At 50.9% G+C, this 19,698-nt stretch overlaps 1 protein-coding gene across 15 annotated transcripts in view; it reads left to right on the plus strand.

Moving 5' to 3' along the window:
- Positions 1 to 786: 786 nt before the first annotated feature.
- The window catches only part of OTOF (otoferlin), a 98,169-nt gene continuing 79,257 nt past the window's right edge, over positions 787 to 19,698 (plus strand). For all 15 annotated transcript variants that reach the window (XM_062622586.1, XM_062622588.1, XM_062622593.1 and 12 more), the window contains exons 1-3: positions 787 to 937; positions 6,689 to 6,747; positions 15,591 to 15,679. In XM_062622586.1, coding sequence (XP_062478570.1) covers positions 859 to 937; positions 6,689 to 6,747; positions 15,591 to 15,679 — 227 coding nt within the window. In that variant the 5' untranslated portion in view covers positions 787 to 858. The remainder of the gene's footprint in view (positions 938 to 6,688; positions 6,748 to 15,590; positions 15,680 to 19,698) is intronic.

Raw genomic sequence — 19,698 nt, forward strand, 5'->3', positions numbered from 1 at the left:
AGAGCACTCTCCAGCTTGGATAAATGTGCAGCAGAGTGTGGTGCTGATGGCATTCCAGGCTGGGATGCTTTGGCCCCACAGAACACCCACACTGCCTGCACTGTCAGGGACCCTGCTGCATCTCACAGCACTATGTGTTCCATCCTCTGTCCAAAGTTGGCTGTGGTCTGGCTGAAGGGCTGTGATGTAGTGGCCCTGCTGCCATGGTCATGGCCCAGGTGGGGTGATCTTAGCTCTGTCTCCTGTCCCCGCTGGCTGGCAACAGAGGGCACATGGATAATGACCTACCCATCTCTTGTACCTAACCCCAGGAGACGCTGGTAACAGCACAGGACCCCCATGCTGGCTGGTCCTTGGTGGTCCTAGGACGTAGTGAGTGAAGTCAGGTCTCCCTGAGGATCCCCCTATCTCCCCTCCCCTGCCATATATTTGGAGGGCTGGGAGTGGGTACACACTCTAACCCCAAAGGCTCCACCTGGGTGTGCTGAGGGGGGGATGTTTCCTGTCTCCGTTTCCCGACTCACAACATTATGCAACCGGAGGGCAGCTCGTTCAGAGCAGCAGCGAAAGGAGGGAAGGGAATGGAGGAGGAAAGTGAGGAAAGGGATGGGAAGGGGAAGGAGGGAAGGGAGGGCTGGGGGCGGGGCCTCTGCTGAATAATTCAGCGTCGGAGGGGGCACCGCTCCGCACACCGCACCGCGCCTCGGAGCGCAGCTGGGAGCGAGGCACCGCACCACACCGCACCGCACCGCACCGCACCGCACCGCTCCGCTCCGCTCCGCTCCGCTCCGCTCTCTGCACCGCTCCGCTCTCTGCACCGCTCCGCTCTCTGCACCGCTCCGCGCCCCACCGTGCCCCATGGCTCTGCTGCTGCAGCTCCGCACCGTCACTGGCCTCCGCGGCAAAGCCGACCGCATCGCCAAAGCGGTTTTCCGAGGTAGGGGGGAGTGGGTGGTCCCGCGGGTCCCGGGTGGGCTGCTCTCTGCCGCCACTTCCCTGCCTCAGTTTCCCCACCGAGGGCGCGCTTGGGTTGGGAAGGGGAATGCGAGTCTGCCGGCTGCAGGAGCTGCCCACCCTGCACGCAGTACGGCTGTCCTGGGCCCCCCAACCCGCCTGCCCCTGGGCTGGGACACTGCAGCCCCCATTCCCTTCCCGCGGGCAGCCCTGGGGAGATGGATTCGTCCCAGGGAAAGCAGGTGAAGTCCCAGGGTGACAAAGCCCTGCCAGGACCCTGCCACGGCCCGAGGGAGCTGGGCTCCCACCACAGCATCAGGGGCTTGGTGGTGAGGCTGTGCCACCAAGAAGGTGCCACTGGAAGGGCCAGGAGGAGAACTTGCCTTATGCAGGGACTCAGCATCTGCCTGGATTTCCTCTAAGGATGCTGCAGCTTTGGTTCAGATCCACACCATCTCCAAAGCTTTCCAAGGGAAGCTGCAAAAGGAGCAAAAACTCTCTGGGGTGCATACCCTCAGCAGCAGCCAAACCTTTCCTGAGCCCCCGGGGGCTTGGGGCAGGCTTGGTGTGAACTTGCTATGTGGTGCCAGCAAGTGGGAGCCCACCAGCAGGGAGAGGAGGCTGTGGGGTGGTTTATCCATGCCGGGAGTTGGGAACAGCAATCCCTTCTCTCTGCAAACATGTCCTGGGAGAGCAGGGGAGCAGGTATTTTCATCACTTCCAAGCCAGACCAGCCAGCACTGGCTGAAATGGCTTTCCCTGCGCTGCCTTAATGACCATAGAGTCATTGGAAAGGTGCAATTGCCCCCTTACTTCCCTGTCACTGCTTCCCAGGTTTAGCCCAGGGGCAGTTCATAGAATCAGAATATTTTTACCTGGTAGTTTGCTTCTGTCACTTTCTGTGCACAGAGGCATTTCAGTCCCATGCTGGGAATGCAGCAGGTATCAGAAACCTGCAAGTGGGGTTGTCTCTTCCCCTGCTTGTCCTGGGAAACTGCAGAGGTCACAACTGGGACACTTGATGCTGCTGTATTCTGCAAGCTCAGTCCTAGCAGGGAGGCTCCTGGTGACCAGACTCAGCAGGACTGGACCCTGAGGTCATGGCTAGCAAAATCCTACTACTAAAGGGTGGTAGAGGTGGGTTAGGATGTGATCCCATGCAGGGTTGGGTCAGTGAAGGCAGCAGGGAGGTGGGTTAGGTAGGATCCTTCCCTTAAATGGGATGGTGGTCAATAGGGGTTTGGTGTTGTGCCCTGTTCATGCCACTCAGTGTGTGTGTCCAAAGCTGCAGCAAGCCTTTCCTGCACAGGAACAGCATTTTAACATCTTATGCTAACATTTAGCTCCAGAGCCTGTCTACATTCCTTGTCCCAAAAGGGGAAAAAGTGGGGAGAGCTTTCCTGCGGACAGGGAAGTGCACAGACAGATCCCCTGGGTACCTATTTGACAAGTAGCAGCATAGTTTTGGGCTGTGGGACAGCCCTGAGCCTGGGGTGCCAGCAAACATGAGATGTGAATCCAGGACAAGACCTTGTTGTGGGTGAAGGGACTGGAATTATCAGTCACACAGTAAGGATACAGAAGGAGTGTGTTGTTTATGGGTAGGTGGTCTTTCTCACACACCATGGGTTTCAACAATTGTAACAGTAGTAAGATAGGAGTTCCCAAATGCATTTGGACTTTTCTTGATGTGCTTGGTAGTGCTTTGAGGATTGCTTCATGCCAGATTGCTGATTGCTTTGGATGAGGCCAAGTCCTGCAGATGCCTGGGCTGGCCCCTGACTCTCACTGGTGGGTCTCAGCACTGGGTTTCAGGTGGCTCCCAACACACGACTCTAAGGATGCACAGCACTGCATCCCATTGCCTTCTGCAAGCAGGCTCCCTGCTTCTGGGGCATTTAGGACATAGCCATGGTGCAATTGTACTTATGGGTGTGTAAGCACACCCCAGAGCCGGGACCAGGGTCTGCTGCTGACCAGGACATGCTGGAGGTGGCCATGAAGTGCCCCAGCACTCCGGGCACTTGGCATGTGGATGGGGCAGAGCTCCTCCAGTCTGTATGGTAGCCATGTCCTGGGCTGCATCACCAGCAGGTTGAGGGAAGAGATTTTCCCCCTCTGCTCCGCACTGGTGAGAACCCCCTCTGCAGTCCTGTGTCCAGCTCTGGGGCCCCAGCATAAGAAGGATGTGGAGCAGTGGGATGGGTTAGGATGGCATGGGACAGGGCAGGATTTAGCCAGGCATGTTGGCTTGGACCCCTGTTGCCAGGCCTGGGAGAGCATCCCACTGTCGAAGGTTGGGGTTTGGTGCCAGTCTCCAGGGGGAAGTTTTCTGCCTTTCTCCAGCAACGGTAGAGGGAAGTTTAGACCCCTTTGGTGTGGTGTGAGGTGACCTCCACCAGCCTGGCATCCCTCAGTGCTCTTCACAGCAACCCACAGATTGAGTCCCCAATATCCTGGCTTTACTGGAGTTCCTGAGTGTTGCAGAGAGGGATGCTCTCCACTAGTCAAGCTGGCTCCCCCCCTCACCTCACCTGCCAACAGCACAGGCTAGGGTTCAGGCAGAGCTCCCCAAGTGGGTATGTGTTCATTCAACCGAAAGCATCTGTTATTGCATGTAAAGAAATGAAGGAAAGGGTTTGACTCCAGTGTGACAGGCAGCAGGGTGCATTTCTGCAGGTGGGCAGTGTTCTGAAACACTGCTCCACTTCAGCTCAGGTTGGAGATGAATAAATCACAACTTTGATAGAAGCATTCCTGAGAACGGGCTGAGGTTGACAGCTGTGTGGGATGGAATAACACTGCTCCTCTTCTCCCAGGGATTCCCACGCTTTGGGCAGCCTCTGTGAGGCATAGCTGCAATATCCTCACTTTGCAAACAAGAGAAACTGAGGCATGAGGAGGAGCTCCCAGATCTGGACCAGGGAGAGGTGCCAGACTCTCCACCTCCTAGTCTGGAAGTGGAGGGAGAGGTGGGATCTGTCCCAGAATGGGTGGCCAAAGTTCACTCCCATCCCTGAGTACCAGGGACTCATTTCCCACCAAAGCATTGGATTTGGCTCACCAAACGCCATGCGGATGCTCATACCTTCAGAGTTTGGGGGCTCCAGATCAGTTGCAGTTGCAGCTCTCCAGCTCTCCACCTCGGTGCTCTGCAAGTGGAACTCAGCCAGGCAGGGGTAACTGGGATATTCTGCACATGCATTCAGGCTGGCTGCAGGAGCAAAGCAGAAAAATGGTGGGTTTTCTTCAGTGCTGCCCATTTTAGAGGTGCCTGCTCCTGTCCCCCAGCAGGGCGTGAGCTTGTGCAGGGTCACTTGCCTGCAGCAGTTTTCACTCTTAGGGCAGCCTAATGCAGTGTATTTGTGAAGGAGGGGACTTGTGCCCTCATGCAATTAGAGCACTTGTCAGCTAATTGATCACAGATGGAGTTATAAAGTGCTTCTTGGTGAGGCTTCCTCTCTGAATCAGTGTGTGTAAATGAGGGAGATCATTCATGGATTGCTCCAGGAGCTCTGGTGGGTAATGATAGGGAACATCATAGAGCCACAGAATGGTTTGGATTGGAAGGGACCTCAAAGCTCATTCAGTTCCAACCCCTGCCATGGACAGGGACACCTTCCACTAGACCAGGTTGCTCCAAGCCCCGTCCAGCCTGGCCTTGAACACTGCCAGGGATGGGGCAGCCTCAGCTTCTCTGGGCAACCTGTGCCAGGGCCTCAGCACCCTCACAGGGAAGAACTTCTGCCTCAGATCTCATCTCAATCTCCCCTCTGTCAGGTTAAAGCCATTCCCCCTTGTCCTGTCCCTACAGGCCCTTGTCTAAAGCCCCTCTCCGGCTTTCTTGTCACCCCCTTCAGGCACTGGAAGCTGTTCCAATGTCTCTGCGGAGCCTTCTCTTCTCCAGGCTGAACGAGCCCAGCTCTCTCAGCCTGTCTCCATAGCAGAGCTGCTCCAGCCCTCTGATAATGTTTCTGGCCCTGTTCCTCGTGGCTCCATCCTGATGGAGTAATGGTCCCATTCCCCGTTTGGGTCCCCTGCCTTGGGTGAAGAGGGGCTGGGCTGCATTCCACTTGCAACTACCATCCCATCCCATGGAAGGCAAGGAGGGAACCAGCACCAGGTTCCCTTGCACTGGGAGGTGGCCAATGTACACGGGGCAAGAGTGGATGGCTGTCCCATGGCCCATGTGGGTCTCCTCCACCTTTACCCAGAGTCACCTGCATGAGATAAATGCAGTGCTCTGCCTACACTCCTGAGAAACTCATGTATCTGTGGGTGAAGTGACTCATGGCAGGGAACTGGGAGGGTGTTTTGGGATAAACCCTTTTGGGTTTACTTTACCCAGGTTGGCTGCTGCAGGCAGCAGGAAGTCTGACAACATGATAGCTCTCTTTGTGTAATAGTTAAATTAGACAGGGATGGGGCATTCCCTGCCAAGAGCCGTGTCATCAGGATATCTCACTTTTTGGTAAGAAAAAGCAGAAGCTGACATGCAGCAGTAAGGGGTACCTGGCATCCGCTCGCCCTAGCCACAGGTTCTCTGTGCAGTGCTGGGCCCAAACCAGACTCGCACACAGAGATGTTTTTAATTACCCAGGAGACAATTTTCTTTGCTGGAAGGGAAAGTCTCAATGTGAATCTGTGATTAAATATTAGCATTTTTTATACATTTTCCTCCTGCTGTGTTATGAAGTGGATATTAACTAGAAATACTGATTCCAGGGGGAGGTGGGTAAGATCCTATTGAGAGCAGGTAAAAGCATGGGGCAACCACGAGCTGGGGCTCCCTGGGGAAACCTGATTATTTCAGTAACTAATGCACATGCTTGGCTGCTCTCCTGGGGCTTCCCCTCCACAGTATCTCCTCCCTGTGTCCCGTCCCTGCTCCCAGCTGACTGGGGGCTTTTGGGACTCCATTGCTCAGGCAGATCTGGGGGTGCAGCGATGGAGGGATGCTGGATGCTGCTGTCAGGGTGGCCATGTGTGGCTACATCCGTGTGGCTGAACTCAAACATGCAGATCCTCTGCTCTGGGCAGGAGCTGTGGTGGTTTTCTTGGTGTGGCCATTCCTAAATCTCATCCCTGAGGCTGGAGCACACTTCTAGGGTGTATAGACCTGCATAGAATCATAGAAGCACAGTATAGTTTGGGTTGGAAGGGACCTTAAATCTCATCCAGTTCCAGCCCCCTGCCATGGGCACGGACACCTTCCACTAGACCAGGTTGCTCCAAGCCCTGTCCAACCTGGCCTTGAACACTGCCAGGGATGGGGCAGCCACAGCTTTTCTGGGTACCCTGTGCCAGGGCCTCACCACCCTCACAGGAAACAACTACTGCCTAATATATCACCTAAATCTCCCTTCTATCAGTTAAATCCCAACACTCCAAAGCTTGAGAAGCCCCTGTTCAGCCATGTAAAAGCCACTGCAGAAAATGCTGCAATCCCCATCCCCATGCTCTGTTTCATCTGGCTGCAAAAGATGGGACAAGACTTGAGCACACCCATTAAGCACATTCCAGAAGAACCTTCTTATGGTTAACGTGGTGTTTAGTGCCGCTAATAGCTGGTTTCACCCTCCTGCATGTACTGTGTCCCTGCTGCCCCCCCTATGCACACCCTTGTGTGCCTATGGTGCTTTCATACCTTCACAAACACCTTTTCCCCATCCCAGGCAATGCCTGCAGACTGTGCTCCACTGGGACTAACCTGGTTTTCCTTTCCCCTCTCCAGGGCTCTCCTTCTACACCAGAGTGCTTGAAAACTGCGAGGATGAGGCCAGGTTTGATGAGGTAAGAGAAGTTGTGTTTTCCTCCCGGTTTGCCTCCTACAGCTGGTGTGCTTTGCTGTGACTCCCTGTCCAACTGAATATCCCCATTCCCTAAGCTGAAGTGTGTTGGCATCTTCATTGTCTGCTCCAGGGTTTCCCCTGGCAGGTACCAAATGGGTCTCTTGGCTGTGGTCTGGCTGGGGCTGAGAACGCAGGGTGTTCCATGTCATGGGAACAGCCAAACAGCATTTCCTCATTAATTAAAAAAATTCCATGTTCTTCACATGGACGTTTCAGGAAAAATTACTTGTCTCTATGGGGCAAGCCCTGCTGGGCTCTTGGCTTTCCCTTTCCTTGCCCTAGCGGGAAAAACTCCTCCTTGGCTCAAATCTCTGGTTCCTTAGTGTTTGAACTGCAACCCAAGTTCCCTGTGGTTTGAAAACACAGCCTTTTCTTAAGCAGTTACCAAGAAAATATTCTGAGATGATTGAAATAAAGTCACCCACACAAGCAAGGAATAGAGGTGCTGCTATTAAGTCACATTCAAAATGGAAGTACACATTCAAAAGGGAATGGATGTTTATTGCTTTGTGTTTCTTATAGGAGATATCCCATTCCCAGGGGCTGGAGAATACAAGAGGCTGAGGGAATATTAAGATCTTTAAATTGCTTATTGCTTTCTAAAGCATTTTCCATCTTTGGAAGTAAATTTCATCCTGGTTCCAAGCATGGAATGAATTTCAATGGGGGGATTTTTCCTGTGGTGTGCCCAGCTTGCACAGCCAGAAGCACATTCAGCTTCTCCGTGCCCCTGTGCAGCCATGGAATGGGTTAGACCTTGCTCCAGGTTATAAGGGAGAGCTTAATGTCAGGGTCCCCTGAACTGGGAAGGAGTAAGGGGCAGGAGAAGCCTAGGGTGAAGGCAGGATAGGATCTGCCCCTGATAGCTCCAGGGTTGCACTGGGTTAGTGAGGCACAGAGAGAAGGTGGCTGGAGATGTAGCTCCAACCCCACTCCTACAAAGCCGAGGCAGCCAGGGCAAGCTGCTGTTGTTAACAGGATGCACATTTCTACGGATCAGCACACAGCAATTTGTTAGTATAATAACTGATTTGAATAACAACCACGGAGGTGTGCACTGGTGGAGCTGCCTGTGTCTCAGAACTCCCTGTGATTTGAATGAGGACATCCTTCCTTGCTGGGGCTGAAAGGCTGGAGGCTCTGCTTGCAGTCTTATGCTTGGTTGTACACTAGATGCTGGCTGCTCCGAGTGCTTGGTGCTGCACTGTGATCTTGAGCATCCCAGCTGAGCTCTGAGCCCAGGCAGTGTGCAGGAGAGGATGGGCACTGGTGCATGTCAGGATTAGAGAGTTTAAAAGACAGTGGGTATGAGAGTCTTGAGCCACAAATGTGCATATTCTCTTCTAGTGTTTCCAGGGCTTGGGACCTCTCTAACATAAATAATCCAAGTGGTTTTTCGTGGTTAAGCCTATTCCTGAATCTTCTCTGTGCCAGCAAGAGAGTGCTAATTCCCTGAATGACTGCCCCATCAGTCAGGCTTTATCCTTGGGTCCTGCAAGTTCTTCACAGCATCTAGCAGATGAGATGTGTGTAACCACTCCAGGAGTCATTCAGTTACCTAAATATGTGCTAAGGTCAGAAACAGCTCCTGCTGTAGTGCCAGTAGTGACTTGAACCCAATTGGCCCAAAACATAATGGCGTACGTGTTCTGATAGCATTTAGTGAGCGATGCAGAAAAAAACACACAGGAAGCAGGCCAGTGAGATCTACAGCACTGCAGTTTGGTGGGGAAAACAAGACTGCATTTCTGGGTTCACCTTTCCAGCTCTACTGAGAGCTTGATGAGAATTCATCTGCGTCTGCAAAATGAGCCCAAGTGGGCCATGCCTCCTACACGGGTGGAAATGGGGCTGCTGCTGCTTGCTCCTCTTCATAAATTGCTGAGAGCTCTGTAACAGCAGTACCGGTGGTGCTGCAGCCCTGTCACACACTGGGAGGCTGAATGCTGGTCCCTGCTTCTGCACAGCTGGAGATACAGGAGTGCTGGATTAGATGCATCCTCGTTATCATGTAGGACAGAGCACAAGCCACAGCAAGAGATGGCAGAGGTGCAATCCTCTTTCCTCTTCCTCTCTTAAATCTCTTGCTAACTCTTGCTGCTGAAGGATTCCAGAGAAGAGAAGGCTCCAGGGAGACCTTAGAGCAGCTTCCAGTGCCTAAAAGTCTGACAAGAAAGCTGGAGAGGGGCTTTTGACAAGGACCTGTAGGGACAGGACAAGGAGGAATGGCTTTAACCTGGCAGAGGGGGGATTGAAATGAGATCTGAGGCAGAAGTTCTTGGCTATGAGGGTGGTGAGGCCCTGGCACAGGTTGCCCAGAGAAGCTGTGGCTGCCCCATCCCTGGCAGTGTTCAAGGCCAGGTTGGATGGGGCTTGGAACAACCTGGTCTAGTGGAAGGTGTCCCTGCCTGTGGCAGGGGTTGGAACTGGGTGACCTTTGAGGTCCCTTCCATCCCAAACCATTCTGTGATTCTACGATGCCCTGATGTCAACGACTATGGACAAGAAACTTGATGTGAGCAAGGGAATGTGTTCTGTGCTGCCTGGAGTAATGAGCTGATGAGTCTATCCGGGAAAGGAGATAGTTCCCTTTGAGTGTACACACAAGGCAAGTCATCACACCATTGATGGCAAGACCAGATGATGAATTTTGTTGAGTAAAATGTTATTATTGCATCCCTGCAGCCCTCAAGTACTCCCCAGCTCTTCCCATATGAGGGGCTATTCTGAAAGGGAGGTGATGGATGCCCATGGTCTGTAATGTTTGTGATGAACAACATGGAGCCATCTTCTGTCTGAGCCCTGATGGCTGGGGCAGCATCAAGTGGTTTGCTTGGGGCACTGAAAGTTTGAGACAGTTGAAGATGCCCTCCGGTGGTCCCTCTGCATACATGGTTTTACTCCCTCTTCAGCTTCCTAGTTCTCCTTGAATTTTGCAGTGGGGTAAGAGGTGGGGTGTTATTTCACATTACTCTCTAGTTACCTCTGCATCCTCCTAGTGCTCAGGTGGCTCCTTGCACTTATTTATGAAACAGAAGCTTCAGAAATGACCCCATTTTCTGCTGCTTTCCCCTCAAAATGGGGTATGCTGGTGACCTTGTGTCTGGTGGGGTGGTTTGGATGGGAGGGGGGTTCTCATCCCCCATGTAGGGGTTCGGAATCTGAGCTGACTGATCTCTGATCTCTCTGAGGGGTCAGGATGATGAGGATGCTTCCTGCCTCATCTCAGAGCTGGGGACAAGCAGAAAGCTCACTTTAGGTTCAGGTAAAGCCAAAGGGGGTTTTGACATCACTAATGAGGACATGAGCTTTCCCTGCCACCGCTTAGCATTCATGAGGACCCACTACCAGGCTGAATTTGGGCTGCCTCAGTGGTTTCCATTTGTTTAGTTTCACTCTATTTCTTTTGCAGTTATTTGTATTCATTGCTTAATGAATTATGCAAAGCCTGTGCTTCTCCAGAGCCCAGGGAAGGTGAGCTAATGGCTATTCCATAGCTGTGTTTTATTTAATTAGGAATAGCTGCATTGTGTCCTGCCTGCGCCCCAAAGGGTTTCTTCTTGGAGGGGCTTATCCTGCAGCTCTCCTGCAGGCACCCAGTGCAGGAGGGAGGGAAAGGGAACTCCAGTGATGGCGCTGGGCACAGAGAGCTATGGAGGGGTCCTGTGTGGTCCTGCAGGCCCGCATTCAGTCTCTGCTCAAGGGCCCAGGACAAGCTCAGGTGGTGCCGCCAAGAAAGGCGAGACCCAGAGCTGCAGCTGTGACCTGGACATCTGGAAATGGCTGTGGTCAATCAGGGGGGATGACAGGCAAGATGAGCACTCAGCCAAGGCTCCCAGGCACTGTAGGAGGGGGCACATGGCTTAAAAAGGGGAGACATGGCTTAGAAAGAGGTGACCTGGCTTAAAAAGGGGAGATGTGGCATGCAAAAATGCCCTTTCCAAACTCCCTTAAAGCTGTTTCACTGGAAGTGTCTGGTTGCTGCATTCTGCCAAGGCATTTCTCTGACTCTATCTTTTTCTTTTTCCCTTCATTAGCAGAACAGATAAAATTGACACAGCAGATACCGCTTGTTTAGCTTTCACAGGGCTTTTAAAAAGGCTTTTAACAACAAAACCAGTAAGGAGAATAAACGGGCAGCCAGCCGGGGAAGGAAGGAGGGTGATGAAAGTAGGGCATCTTCGGCAGCAGCCTCAGCCCAGAGCAGTGTCGCAATGGTGAATGTGCTCCCGGGCTGGTGCTCCCAGCATTTCCTCATGGGAATGGGGAGAGTATCCCACAGGCATTCAGGACGCTGCTGACTCCTGTGCTGAGTTCCTTACTATCAACTTGGCTACCTGCAGCGGAGCAGGTTCTGTGAGACCCTGCTTCAAGCTGCACACCTTCCCCCTTCCTCCCTCCTCTACAGCTGGCACACAGCTGGACCAGCCCTGATGGGGTAGCACTAGCTGGCTCCTCCAGCCATCCCACTATAACACACACACTTCCCACAACAGTGTAGTTCAGGAGCTTGTTCTTCCCTTCCTTTGCTTCCATCGGGCATTAAATGCCATCTGGTTGCCACTTCTCACCTCTTTATTCTGTGCATCACAGTTGTCTTTTCTCCCAGCCCTGTGTCCACCACACCTTTCACACAAAAATGTGAAGTAAGAGCAGTTTGAAGGAATCATAAGATCACAGTGTGCTTTGGGTTGGAAGGGACCTTAAAGTTCATCTAGTTCCAGCCCCCTGCCACAGGCAGGGACACCTTCCGCTAGACCAGGTTGCTCCAAGCCCCATCCAACCTGGTCTTGAACACTGCCAGGGATGGGGCACCACAGATCCTCTGCGCAACCTGTGCAAGCACCTCAGCACCCTCACAGGGAAGAACTTCTGCCTAAGAGCTCATCTAAATCTCTCCTCTGTCAGGCACGGGGCTTGGTGCAGGCACTGCAGCCCCTGACACAGAACTGCTCCATGGCATGCTTTGTGCCATGGAGCCCACATTACCCTCACAGTGCTTCTCCTCAGCCCAGGCACTCTGAATTGATGAGAGTAAATCGCCCTTAAGGGCGGTTATAAATTAACCAAGAAAACTCCAGCTCTGAAACATTTGCTCTATTTCCTCATTTATATGAAGGACTGCTCCCGGCAAGGGTGCTGAGGGAAAGAAAACCTGCATGGAAAGAGCCTAGGCAAGTGCTGGGGCATTGCTTTGCCTCTCTGTGTTGCAATGGGAGCTCTGGCTTCAGCCCAAGGACAATTCTCTTGCTGCATTTTCACAGGCAGTGAGGAATGAAATCTAAAAAGCCAAATAAAAGATTTCAGGTAGCACCTTAGCTTGGCTGGAGAAAATACAGCAAGGGCTGGGGAGCTGAAGCTCATAAATTCAAAGCAGAAATACAGTGCCAGTGTTTATCGCTGAAGGGAAACAGTGGTGGAAGCCACTATCTGAGGGTGTAACTAAATGTTGTTGCTTGAATTCTGGGATGTCTTTTTTTTTCCCATTTTGTCCCTGTTAAAAATATGTTCTGGCTCAGCTATGAGGCATATCTGCATTTGATTTAGGAGCCTTCGAGTGAAACAGGAAAATCTGCGCTCTGGGTTCTTGAAGAGGTCAGGCTGGGCGACTGCAATAATCCTTTCCAGGCTTAAAAGATAATAATAATAGCAAATACCTGTCTTAGGAGGGAGAGCAAATCATCCAGTTCCTCTGAGGTTTTTTTCTGCTGAGGCGGCTGTAACTTGGAGAGATAAGCACTTGTGTTTTCATTTCATAGCCAGGCTGCCTTGGCACTGCCAGACCTTCGCCCACTAGGTGCTAGAATGGTCTGGGTGTTCCAGGTGCAGCAACCCACCTATCCAGAGCACTCAAACAACAGCCAGAGAAGCTGGCAGCAGCCTTGGAGGGAACAATGCCCAGGAATTCACTAATGCCCAGGACAGCATGTCTGTAAAGTGAAGGGGGAGAAAATAGGTTTGTAAAACTCATGTTTGGGTGCTCCAAGGTGATTTGAGCGGGTTTCCACACACTGGGATAAAACTAAGAGGAGACTGATAGTGACTGGGAAGACCATGGGATATGGGCTGGGGAGCATGGTCCAGAAGTTCACACATAGCCTAGGGTCTGTGTGCCCATTCCTTGTCCTGTTAGTGTTTTCGAGGGTGGATATTGGTCATCTTCCACAACAGAGTGCCCTCCTTTCATCTAAAGCATATAATCAAGGCTGGATAATCTGTAATCTGTCCAGAATGGATAGAAGAGTGTGACCCCCTCCCAAAGGTAATCCATGTCTCTGTTAGAACCTGGGACATGCAGGAGTTTCTCTAGCAATGACAGCCCGGGCAAGGGGTGTTGATTTAGGTAAGTAACCTCTAAGCACCTAAATCAAGGTGAAGGTTTCCCAACCCTGATTTTTAAGCCCCAAACCAAGAGCATCTGCATTCCTGATGCAGATTTGTCTAACCTGACCTGAAAGATTTAAACAAATTCAGAGGATCTGCAGATGAATGCAGAGCTGCCTCCGTTTCCAAAGCCCAGCATCAACAAATCAGGGACTATACCATGAAAGGATGATTTCTGATAGAGGAAATGCTACCTTGTATTGCATTCCCCAGGATGTTAAGCAAAACTCCAAGTGCTTTACCAAATTGCATGAGTGGCTCCAGACGGGTGGGTCTCTCTGGAACTGGAGGTGTGCAATCACATGTGCAGGCACACGTGCAAGGTGTGCTCCTGGGGTGATACAGCACATTGCAGAGCACAGCAGATGGGAGGATGCTCCTCCACACTGTGCATCACTTGCTGGCTCTCCGGGGTTTGCCGTAGTAGCAGCGGATGGGCTGTGGTGTGAACGTCCCTGGATGAGCTTCTTAGTGTAGAAAGCTGTCAGCAAAGCTGTTCAGTGGGGATCCTGGGAGCCTCTCTAGGCCACCATGCTTTCAAATGACCTTATTTCATTGAAGCACGGGGTCATAGAATGGCTTGGGTTGGAAGGGACCTTAAAGCCCATTCAGTTCCATCCCCTGCCATGGGCAGGGACACCTTCCACTAGACCAGGTTGCTCCAAGCCCTGCCCAGCGTGGCCTTGAACACTGCCAGTGATGGGGCAGCCACAGCTTCTCTGGGCAACCTGTGCCAGGGCCTCACCACCCTCACAGGGAACAACTTCTTCCTAATTCCTCATAGTGAAGAATTTCTTCTATTTGCTATTTTGCTTCCTGACAGCCCCCCCTAACTGAGGGGTCATGCCTACATGACAAGCAGAGAATGGTATTTCCAAGAAAGGAAAAAACCCAAAAACAAAACAGGACCTGTTTCTGTATAGGAACAGAGCTTTGCTGGGGCTTCACAAAGTGTTTCCAGATGGTTTTAAACTCCTGCTCCAAGTCAGACGTGTGAGCAGAAAAGAGATGGTGCCTGGACTATGGTTTATTCTGTGGAGATAGTGGAGGGGTATGGGTTTGTCTTGTGCTTTCCAAGGCTCAGGACAGACAGATCAAAGCTCTGTTGAGGTGGTCAGGATGTGTAGACACCACGTATCAGGAAGGGTCCAGGCAAAAATCATATTCCTTACTCTTGTGCTTGTTGTCTCCGTCTGACAAGCAACCAGAAGTCCTGATCCTGGAAGTGCAGCTTACCACAAAGTAAACTATCCCTGCTGAAACAGCAGGTAATAGCTGGGACCAGTTCAACACCCAGAACATTGTGGGAGGTTGATGGGCTGCTACTGTGCTTGTGACATGGTGGACTCTGTCCCCCTCACCAGCGTCAGAAGGCTGTGGTGGAGAGGAGAAGCTGAAGGCAGGAGCACCAGGCTGACAAATCTCCACCTGCATGCATTGCAGAGCCCTGAACAGTGAGGACAGGACAACTTCTCAGGCCAGAGGCATGGTGGTGGCAGGAGGGAACAGGCAGCTTGTAATTAATCTTGTGATTGCTGGTAACATCTGTCATCCAGCCTGAGTTATATCCCTGTGATGGAGAGCCTGGAGTAAATCTGAGCAGAATGAGGAGTGAGGCTGAACCATGTGCAAAACGGTACTGCTGTCATGGGAACATTTCTAGTTTTCTTCTATAGTTCAGGATTTTTTTCATTTGCTTCACCGCAGAGAGTGTAAGAGTGGGGAAAAAATAGCTTAAAAATGAGTGTTGGCATTATTTCTGAAGAGTCACTAATTTCTTCCTGTGAAGTTGTTGGATAAGCACTTTCCCTTCAAGACTCTGAATGCAGTCCTGCCACTCCTGTAAGTGATGCAGGGCTCAACCCTGCTGCCTCACAGCTGGGGCTTCATGTTCCCATGTTGTTATGCACCAAGAGCAGCTTGGCAAGGCAGTGTGTTTGGCTGTGGGAGGTCACAAGAGACCTGTGACTTGGAAAAGTGAGAGAGCTCAGGTGGTTTATTCTGGCAGACTGATTTCTTGCCTTGGGATTCAAAAAGCCCCACAAATGAAAGTGATATTTAATTATATAAAAATATATTTAATATTAATATCAAATATTTATATAGCTATATGAATACAAGGATATATAGGTTTATATATGTGTGTGTATGACATACACATATATATGCACACACACATTTATACAAAGTATATATATTTATACTACCTATCCATCTATAAAACACTTGGCACAGAAGCACATTCTTAGCGAGACCCCTGTCAAACAGTCCTGCCTGCCTTTTTGCTGAGGCAAACCAGTAGTCAGACTTTTTCCATGGCCATCTCAGCTCCATCCTCATCCCCACTGCAGCAGCTCCCTGAAACAAGACTGACATCTCCCTCTTGTCCCTTCTCCACAGACTTTCCGCTGGCCAGTGGCAAGCAATATTGATGGGAATGAGATCCTGGAGATCCAGGTGTTCAACTACAGCAAAGTCTTCACCAACAGGTGAGAGCATGGTGTGTCCTTCCCTCCCACTGCCCCCTCAACAAAACAAAACCAAACAAAACCCCTTCAAACAAAATGAGAAAAAAGTTAGTTACCTTTGCCTCGCTTTTAAGTACGGGCCTGAGGAGCATAAGGAGAGTTGAGATAACATGTTTTATTAAGTTGTTCTTTGGGATGAGAAAGGCAAGGAGCCCCCAGAGGGTCCCAGCCCAGGTGGGTGAGTTGTGTGGGGAATGGGGGGCAGATACAGGCAGAAGAGGGGTCCACGGCTTGTGAGAGATCTCATCTCTGCCACAGGAGCCATACATAGTACAAGTCACTTGGAGTTGTGTTCAGGCCACCTCCTAAAGGCATCTGCATTGAGATAGCAGAGCTGTGCTGGTCACTAAGTTCAGGAGTGATGGGAACGTGGAATAGGAGAGCTGCATCCTTTCTGAACTGTATCAGGCTCCATGTGAGAAAGGACTGCTCAGGGGTTGTGGGCAGCAGTAGGGCAATGGGAGCCCAAGATGGACAGATAGAGACAAGGAGATCCACGTACTTCCCCAGCCAGTGTCAGCTCTGGCCTCTGGAACCTGCTCTTCACGTTGCACCCATGACAGCAGTGGTTTTGATTTGACCGGCTGCTCCTTCAATGCCTCCTTCACTTTCTACTCCCCTGCTATGAGCAAGCAGCCTGGATACTGCCATGGATTTGCACAGGCTTAGTGCAGCCAGCAGCTGGACGACATGAAGGGACAGAGCATCCTTCCATCCATGATGGCTTAAAGCTTCATATGTTCATTACCTAGCGGAAGTCATAGAATCACAGAATCCTAAAATCCCAGGTTGGAAGGGACCATAAGGATCATCTGGTCCAACCTCTCTTGGCAAAGCACAGACTACATGTCCCAGAACCCTGTCCAGTGCAAGGCTGGAAAATCCACCACTTCCCTGGGGAGACTACTCCAGTGGATGGTTGTTCTCATTGTGAAACATTTCCCTCTTGTGTCCAACTGGCATCTCCCCATTAGTAACTTGTGCCCATCACCCCTTGTCTTCTCCATGGGACTCCTTGTAAAAAGGGAATCTCTGTCTTCCCTGTAGTTACCCTCTAAATACTGGAAAATGGGGATAAGGTCTCCCCTGAGCCTTCTTTTCTCTGGGCTGAAGAAGCCCAGTTCCCTCAGCCTTTCCTCACATGGCTGCCCAGTGCTTGGATCATCCTTTTGGTCCTTCCTGGACTCTCTCCAGCCCATCCACATCTTTTTTGTACAGCGAATGAAAACATGCCAGTTGAAACAGATACTTTTGCTCTAACAAATTGCACTTTAGTCTGTACCCAATTTACCTTCTAGACAGCAATACTGCATGCTCTGCACACAGAGAAGCAATCCCTTCTCTCTCTGTCTTCAAATCTGAAAGTAAATCCACTTGAAAGGTGCAATAGAGAGCAGAAAGTGATGATTCTGTGTCTGGAAATGAAGAACTGTTGCTGTTCCTCCATGGAATTGGGAACTGGAAAGGCCAGGACACACCAGCAGGTTGCAAAGATTAAAGGCTGAGAAAATGGACACTCAGGTAATTGCCTCCACTTTCAAGGGGACCAAAGTCTCTTACGGCTTTCCAAATACCCCACACAAACAAAGTATCCAGCTAGTTCAGCCAAATTGTTTTAAGTGCCCTTTTTTCCCCTGGTGAACTATGCATGCAAAGCCACTTCTACTTCCACGATGACCTTCTGTGTTATCGTTTTCATCACTTTGGATATTTTCCCCAGTTTGTCTTTGATTGGTGAGGGTCTGGGCAGCCACAGAGGAGCAGCCTTTCCTTTGAGCACCAATTGGTGATGCTGCAGGGGATCAGTCATGTCCAAGTGTCCTGTCTGGGCTTGAGCTGCCCAGGATGAAGCCTACATCTCTTTAACCTTCTGCTACAATCTCAGCAAGCTCAACTGATGCTTGTGTGCTGTAACCCCCACCTTCAGCATGGACTAGCAGTGCTGTTAGTTTTATTCCGTACCACTAAGAGATGGCCAGATGTACAGCAAGCTGGAATCTGATTCCAGCACCCCATGGGAATTGTCTTCTTCCATCAATTTAGTTCCCCCTCAGTACAAAGTAACCCTCACATGCTGTGGTTCTTGTCCCAGGAGTCTGAGCTGAGATAGGTGGGCTCTCCCACAGTGGTGTCTAGAGCACATGCAACCAGGAACATCTCTGCCCATTGCTCACCTTATATTTCTGCCCTCAAAAGATCTTGCACATTTATACTCAGAGCACCCCTCAGTCTTGTTTTTGAGAAGGCTGTTCTTGTCACCTCTCATCATAGAATCACACAATGGTTTGGGTTGGAAAGAACGGGATATAGGGGTAGAATCCCCTCCCTCGACCTGCTGGTCACAGTGTTGGTGATGCAGCCCAGCACATGGCTGCTTTCTGGGCTGCAAGCACACACTGCTGGGTCACATTGATCTTGCACAGTGTCTTTTACCATCTCAAATTGTCTTTGCAGCTCTTTATCCTGCTAACATTCAACTTTCAACATCCTCCCTTCAAAGTACAGGCACAGGCTGGATGCACTGCATACCCCCAGCTCTGCAGACTGAGGATGAAACACATCTCTCTTCTCCCCTGCCCCTCCTCCGTTTGTGCAGTTATGGATTAATTGGTTGTTTATTCACTGTGCTGGCTGCTGGTCTACCACACTCTCTGGAGCTGTTATGTTCATGGAAGTCAGGTCAATTTTCTGCCAGCCTGGGGTGCAGATGCTGCTCCTTGGCAGTGGTTTTGGCATATGAGTGCCCTTTCTGTTTGGATCACCTTCATTCCAAGGTCCCCACTGCTCTGCTTGGCTGCTGCCTCCACTCACTCCTGGTTGACTGCTCTATCAATCTTCACATTATTTGAAGATTTGATTCTAAGTTGGTTTTACATCCCAGTCACTGGTGTAGTAGTCATGGGTTTAATGGCAAAATTTCACCAGGGCACTATCATTCAAAGGTGACTTGCAGCTCATATGCTATTTTGATAGTATCTCCCCTAATCTGCTCCTGTTAGTGTGGGGCACTGACAGCAGGCATGTTCAACCATTTTGTAAGAACCTGCTCCTTTCATGCGCTTACCAAACAAACCAATTCCAAAGCAGCAAACCAGGCTTGTTTTGACAGGTTCTAACTCCTCCTAAACCTACCCTGAATGGCATTGATTACACTCCAGTTTTTAATTGCTTATTCATTGAATCCTGTACAAGCTTTCCTATTCTTCTCCTAGGATGGCTGCCAGATTAGCCTGGCTCTCTTCATCCACCCTGTGTGAACTCTTAGCTGTGCTTGGATTTCTCTATTATTCTAACTTCATTAAAAATTGATATCAGTGGATCAGAAGCTGCTGGTTCCTTTGTGATGATTGCCCACAAACTACCCCTGGCCTGCAACAACCAACAGAAATATTTAATCCAGCTTGTTTGCCTGCTTCACATCATTACAGGGTGGAACAGCAGCTGCTGCTCCTGGTTTGGGGTGTATTTGCCTTGAAATCATAGAATCCTCTAATCAGGATGGTTTGGGTGCAAAGGGATCTTAAAGCTCATCCAGTTCCAACCCCTGCCACGGGCAGGGACACCTTCCACTAGACCAGGTTGCTCCAAGCCTTGTCCAGCCTGGCCTTGAACACTGCCAGCGATGGGGCAGCCACAGCTTCTCTGGGCAACCTGTGCCAGGGCCTCACCACCCTCACAGCCAAGAACTTCTGCCTCAGATCTCACCTCAGTCTCCCCTCTGTCAGTTTAAAGCCATTCCCCCTTGTCCTGTCCCCAGACGCCCTTGTCAAAAGCCCCTCTCCAGCTTTCTTGTTGGCCCCTTTAGGCACTGGAAGCTGCTCTAAGGTCTCTCTGGAGCCTTCTCTTCTCCAGGTCCCTTGTGCCCAAAGCCTGTTGCTCTGGGTCAGTGCATGCCTCACTGCTCCTGGATCTCCCAGACCCCTCTCCCGCAACTGGTGGCTCATCTCTATAACCTAAACATGAGTACCTGCTGCCATGCA

Source organism: Pezoporus occidentalis, unplaced genomic scaffold (assembly GCF_034315485.1).
Source record: "Pezoporus occidentalis ecotype Australia unplaced genomic scaffold, CSIRO_AGI_Poc_V1 ctg244, whole genome shotgun sequence".
Taxonomy (NCBI): domain Eukaryota; kingdom Metazoa; phylum Chordata; class Aves; order Psittaciformes; family Psittacidae; genus Pezoporus; species Pezoporus occidentalis.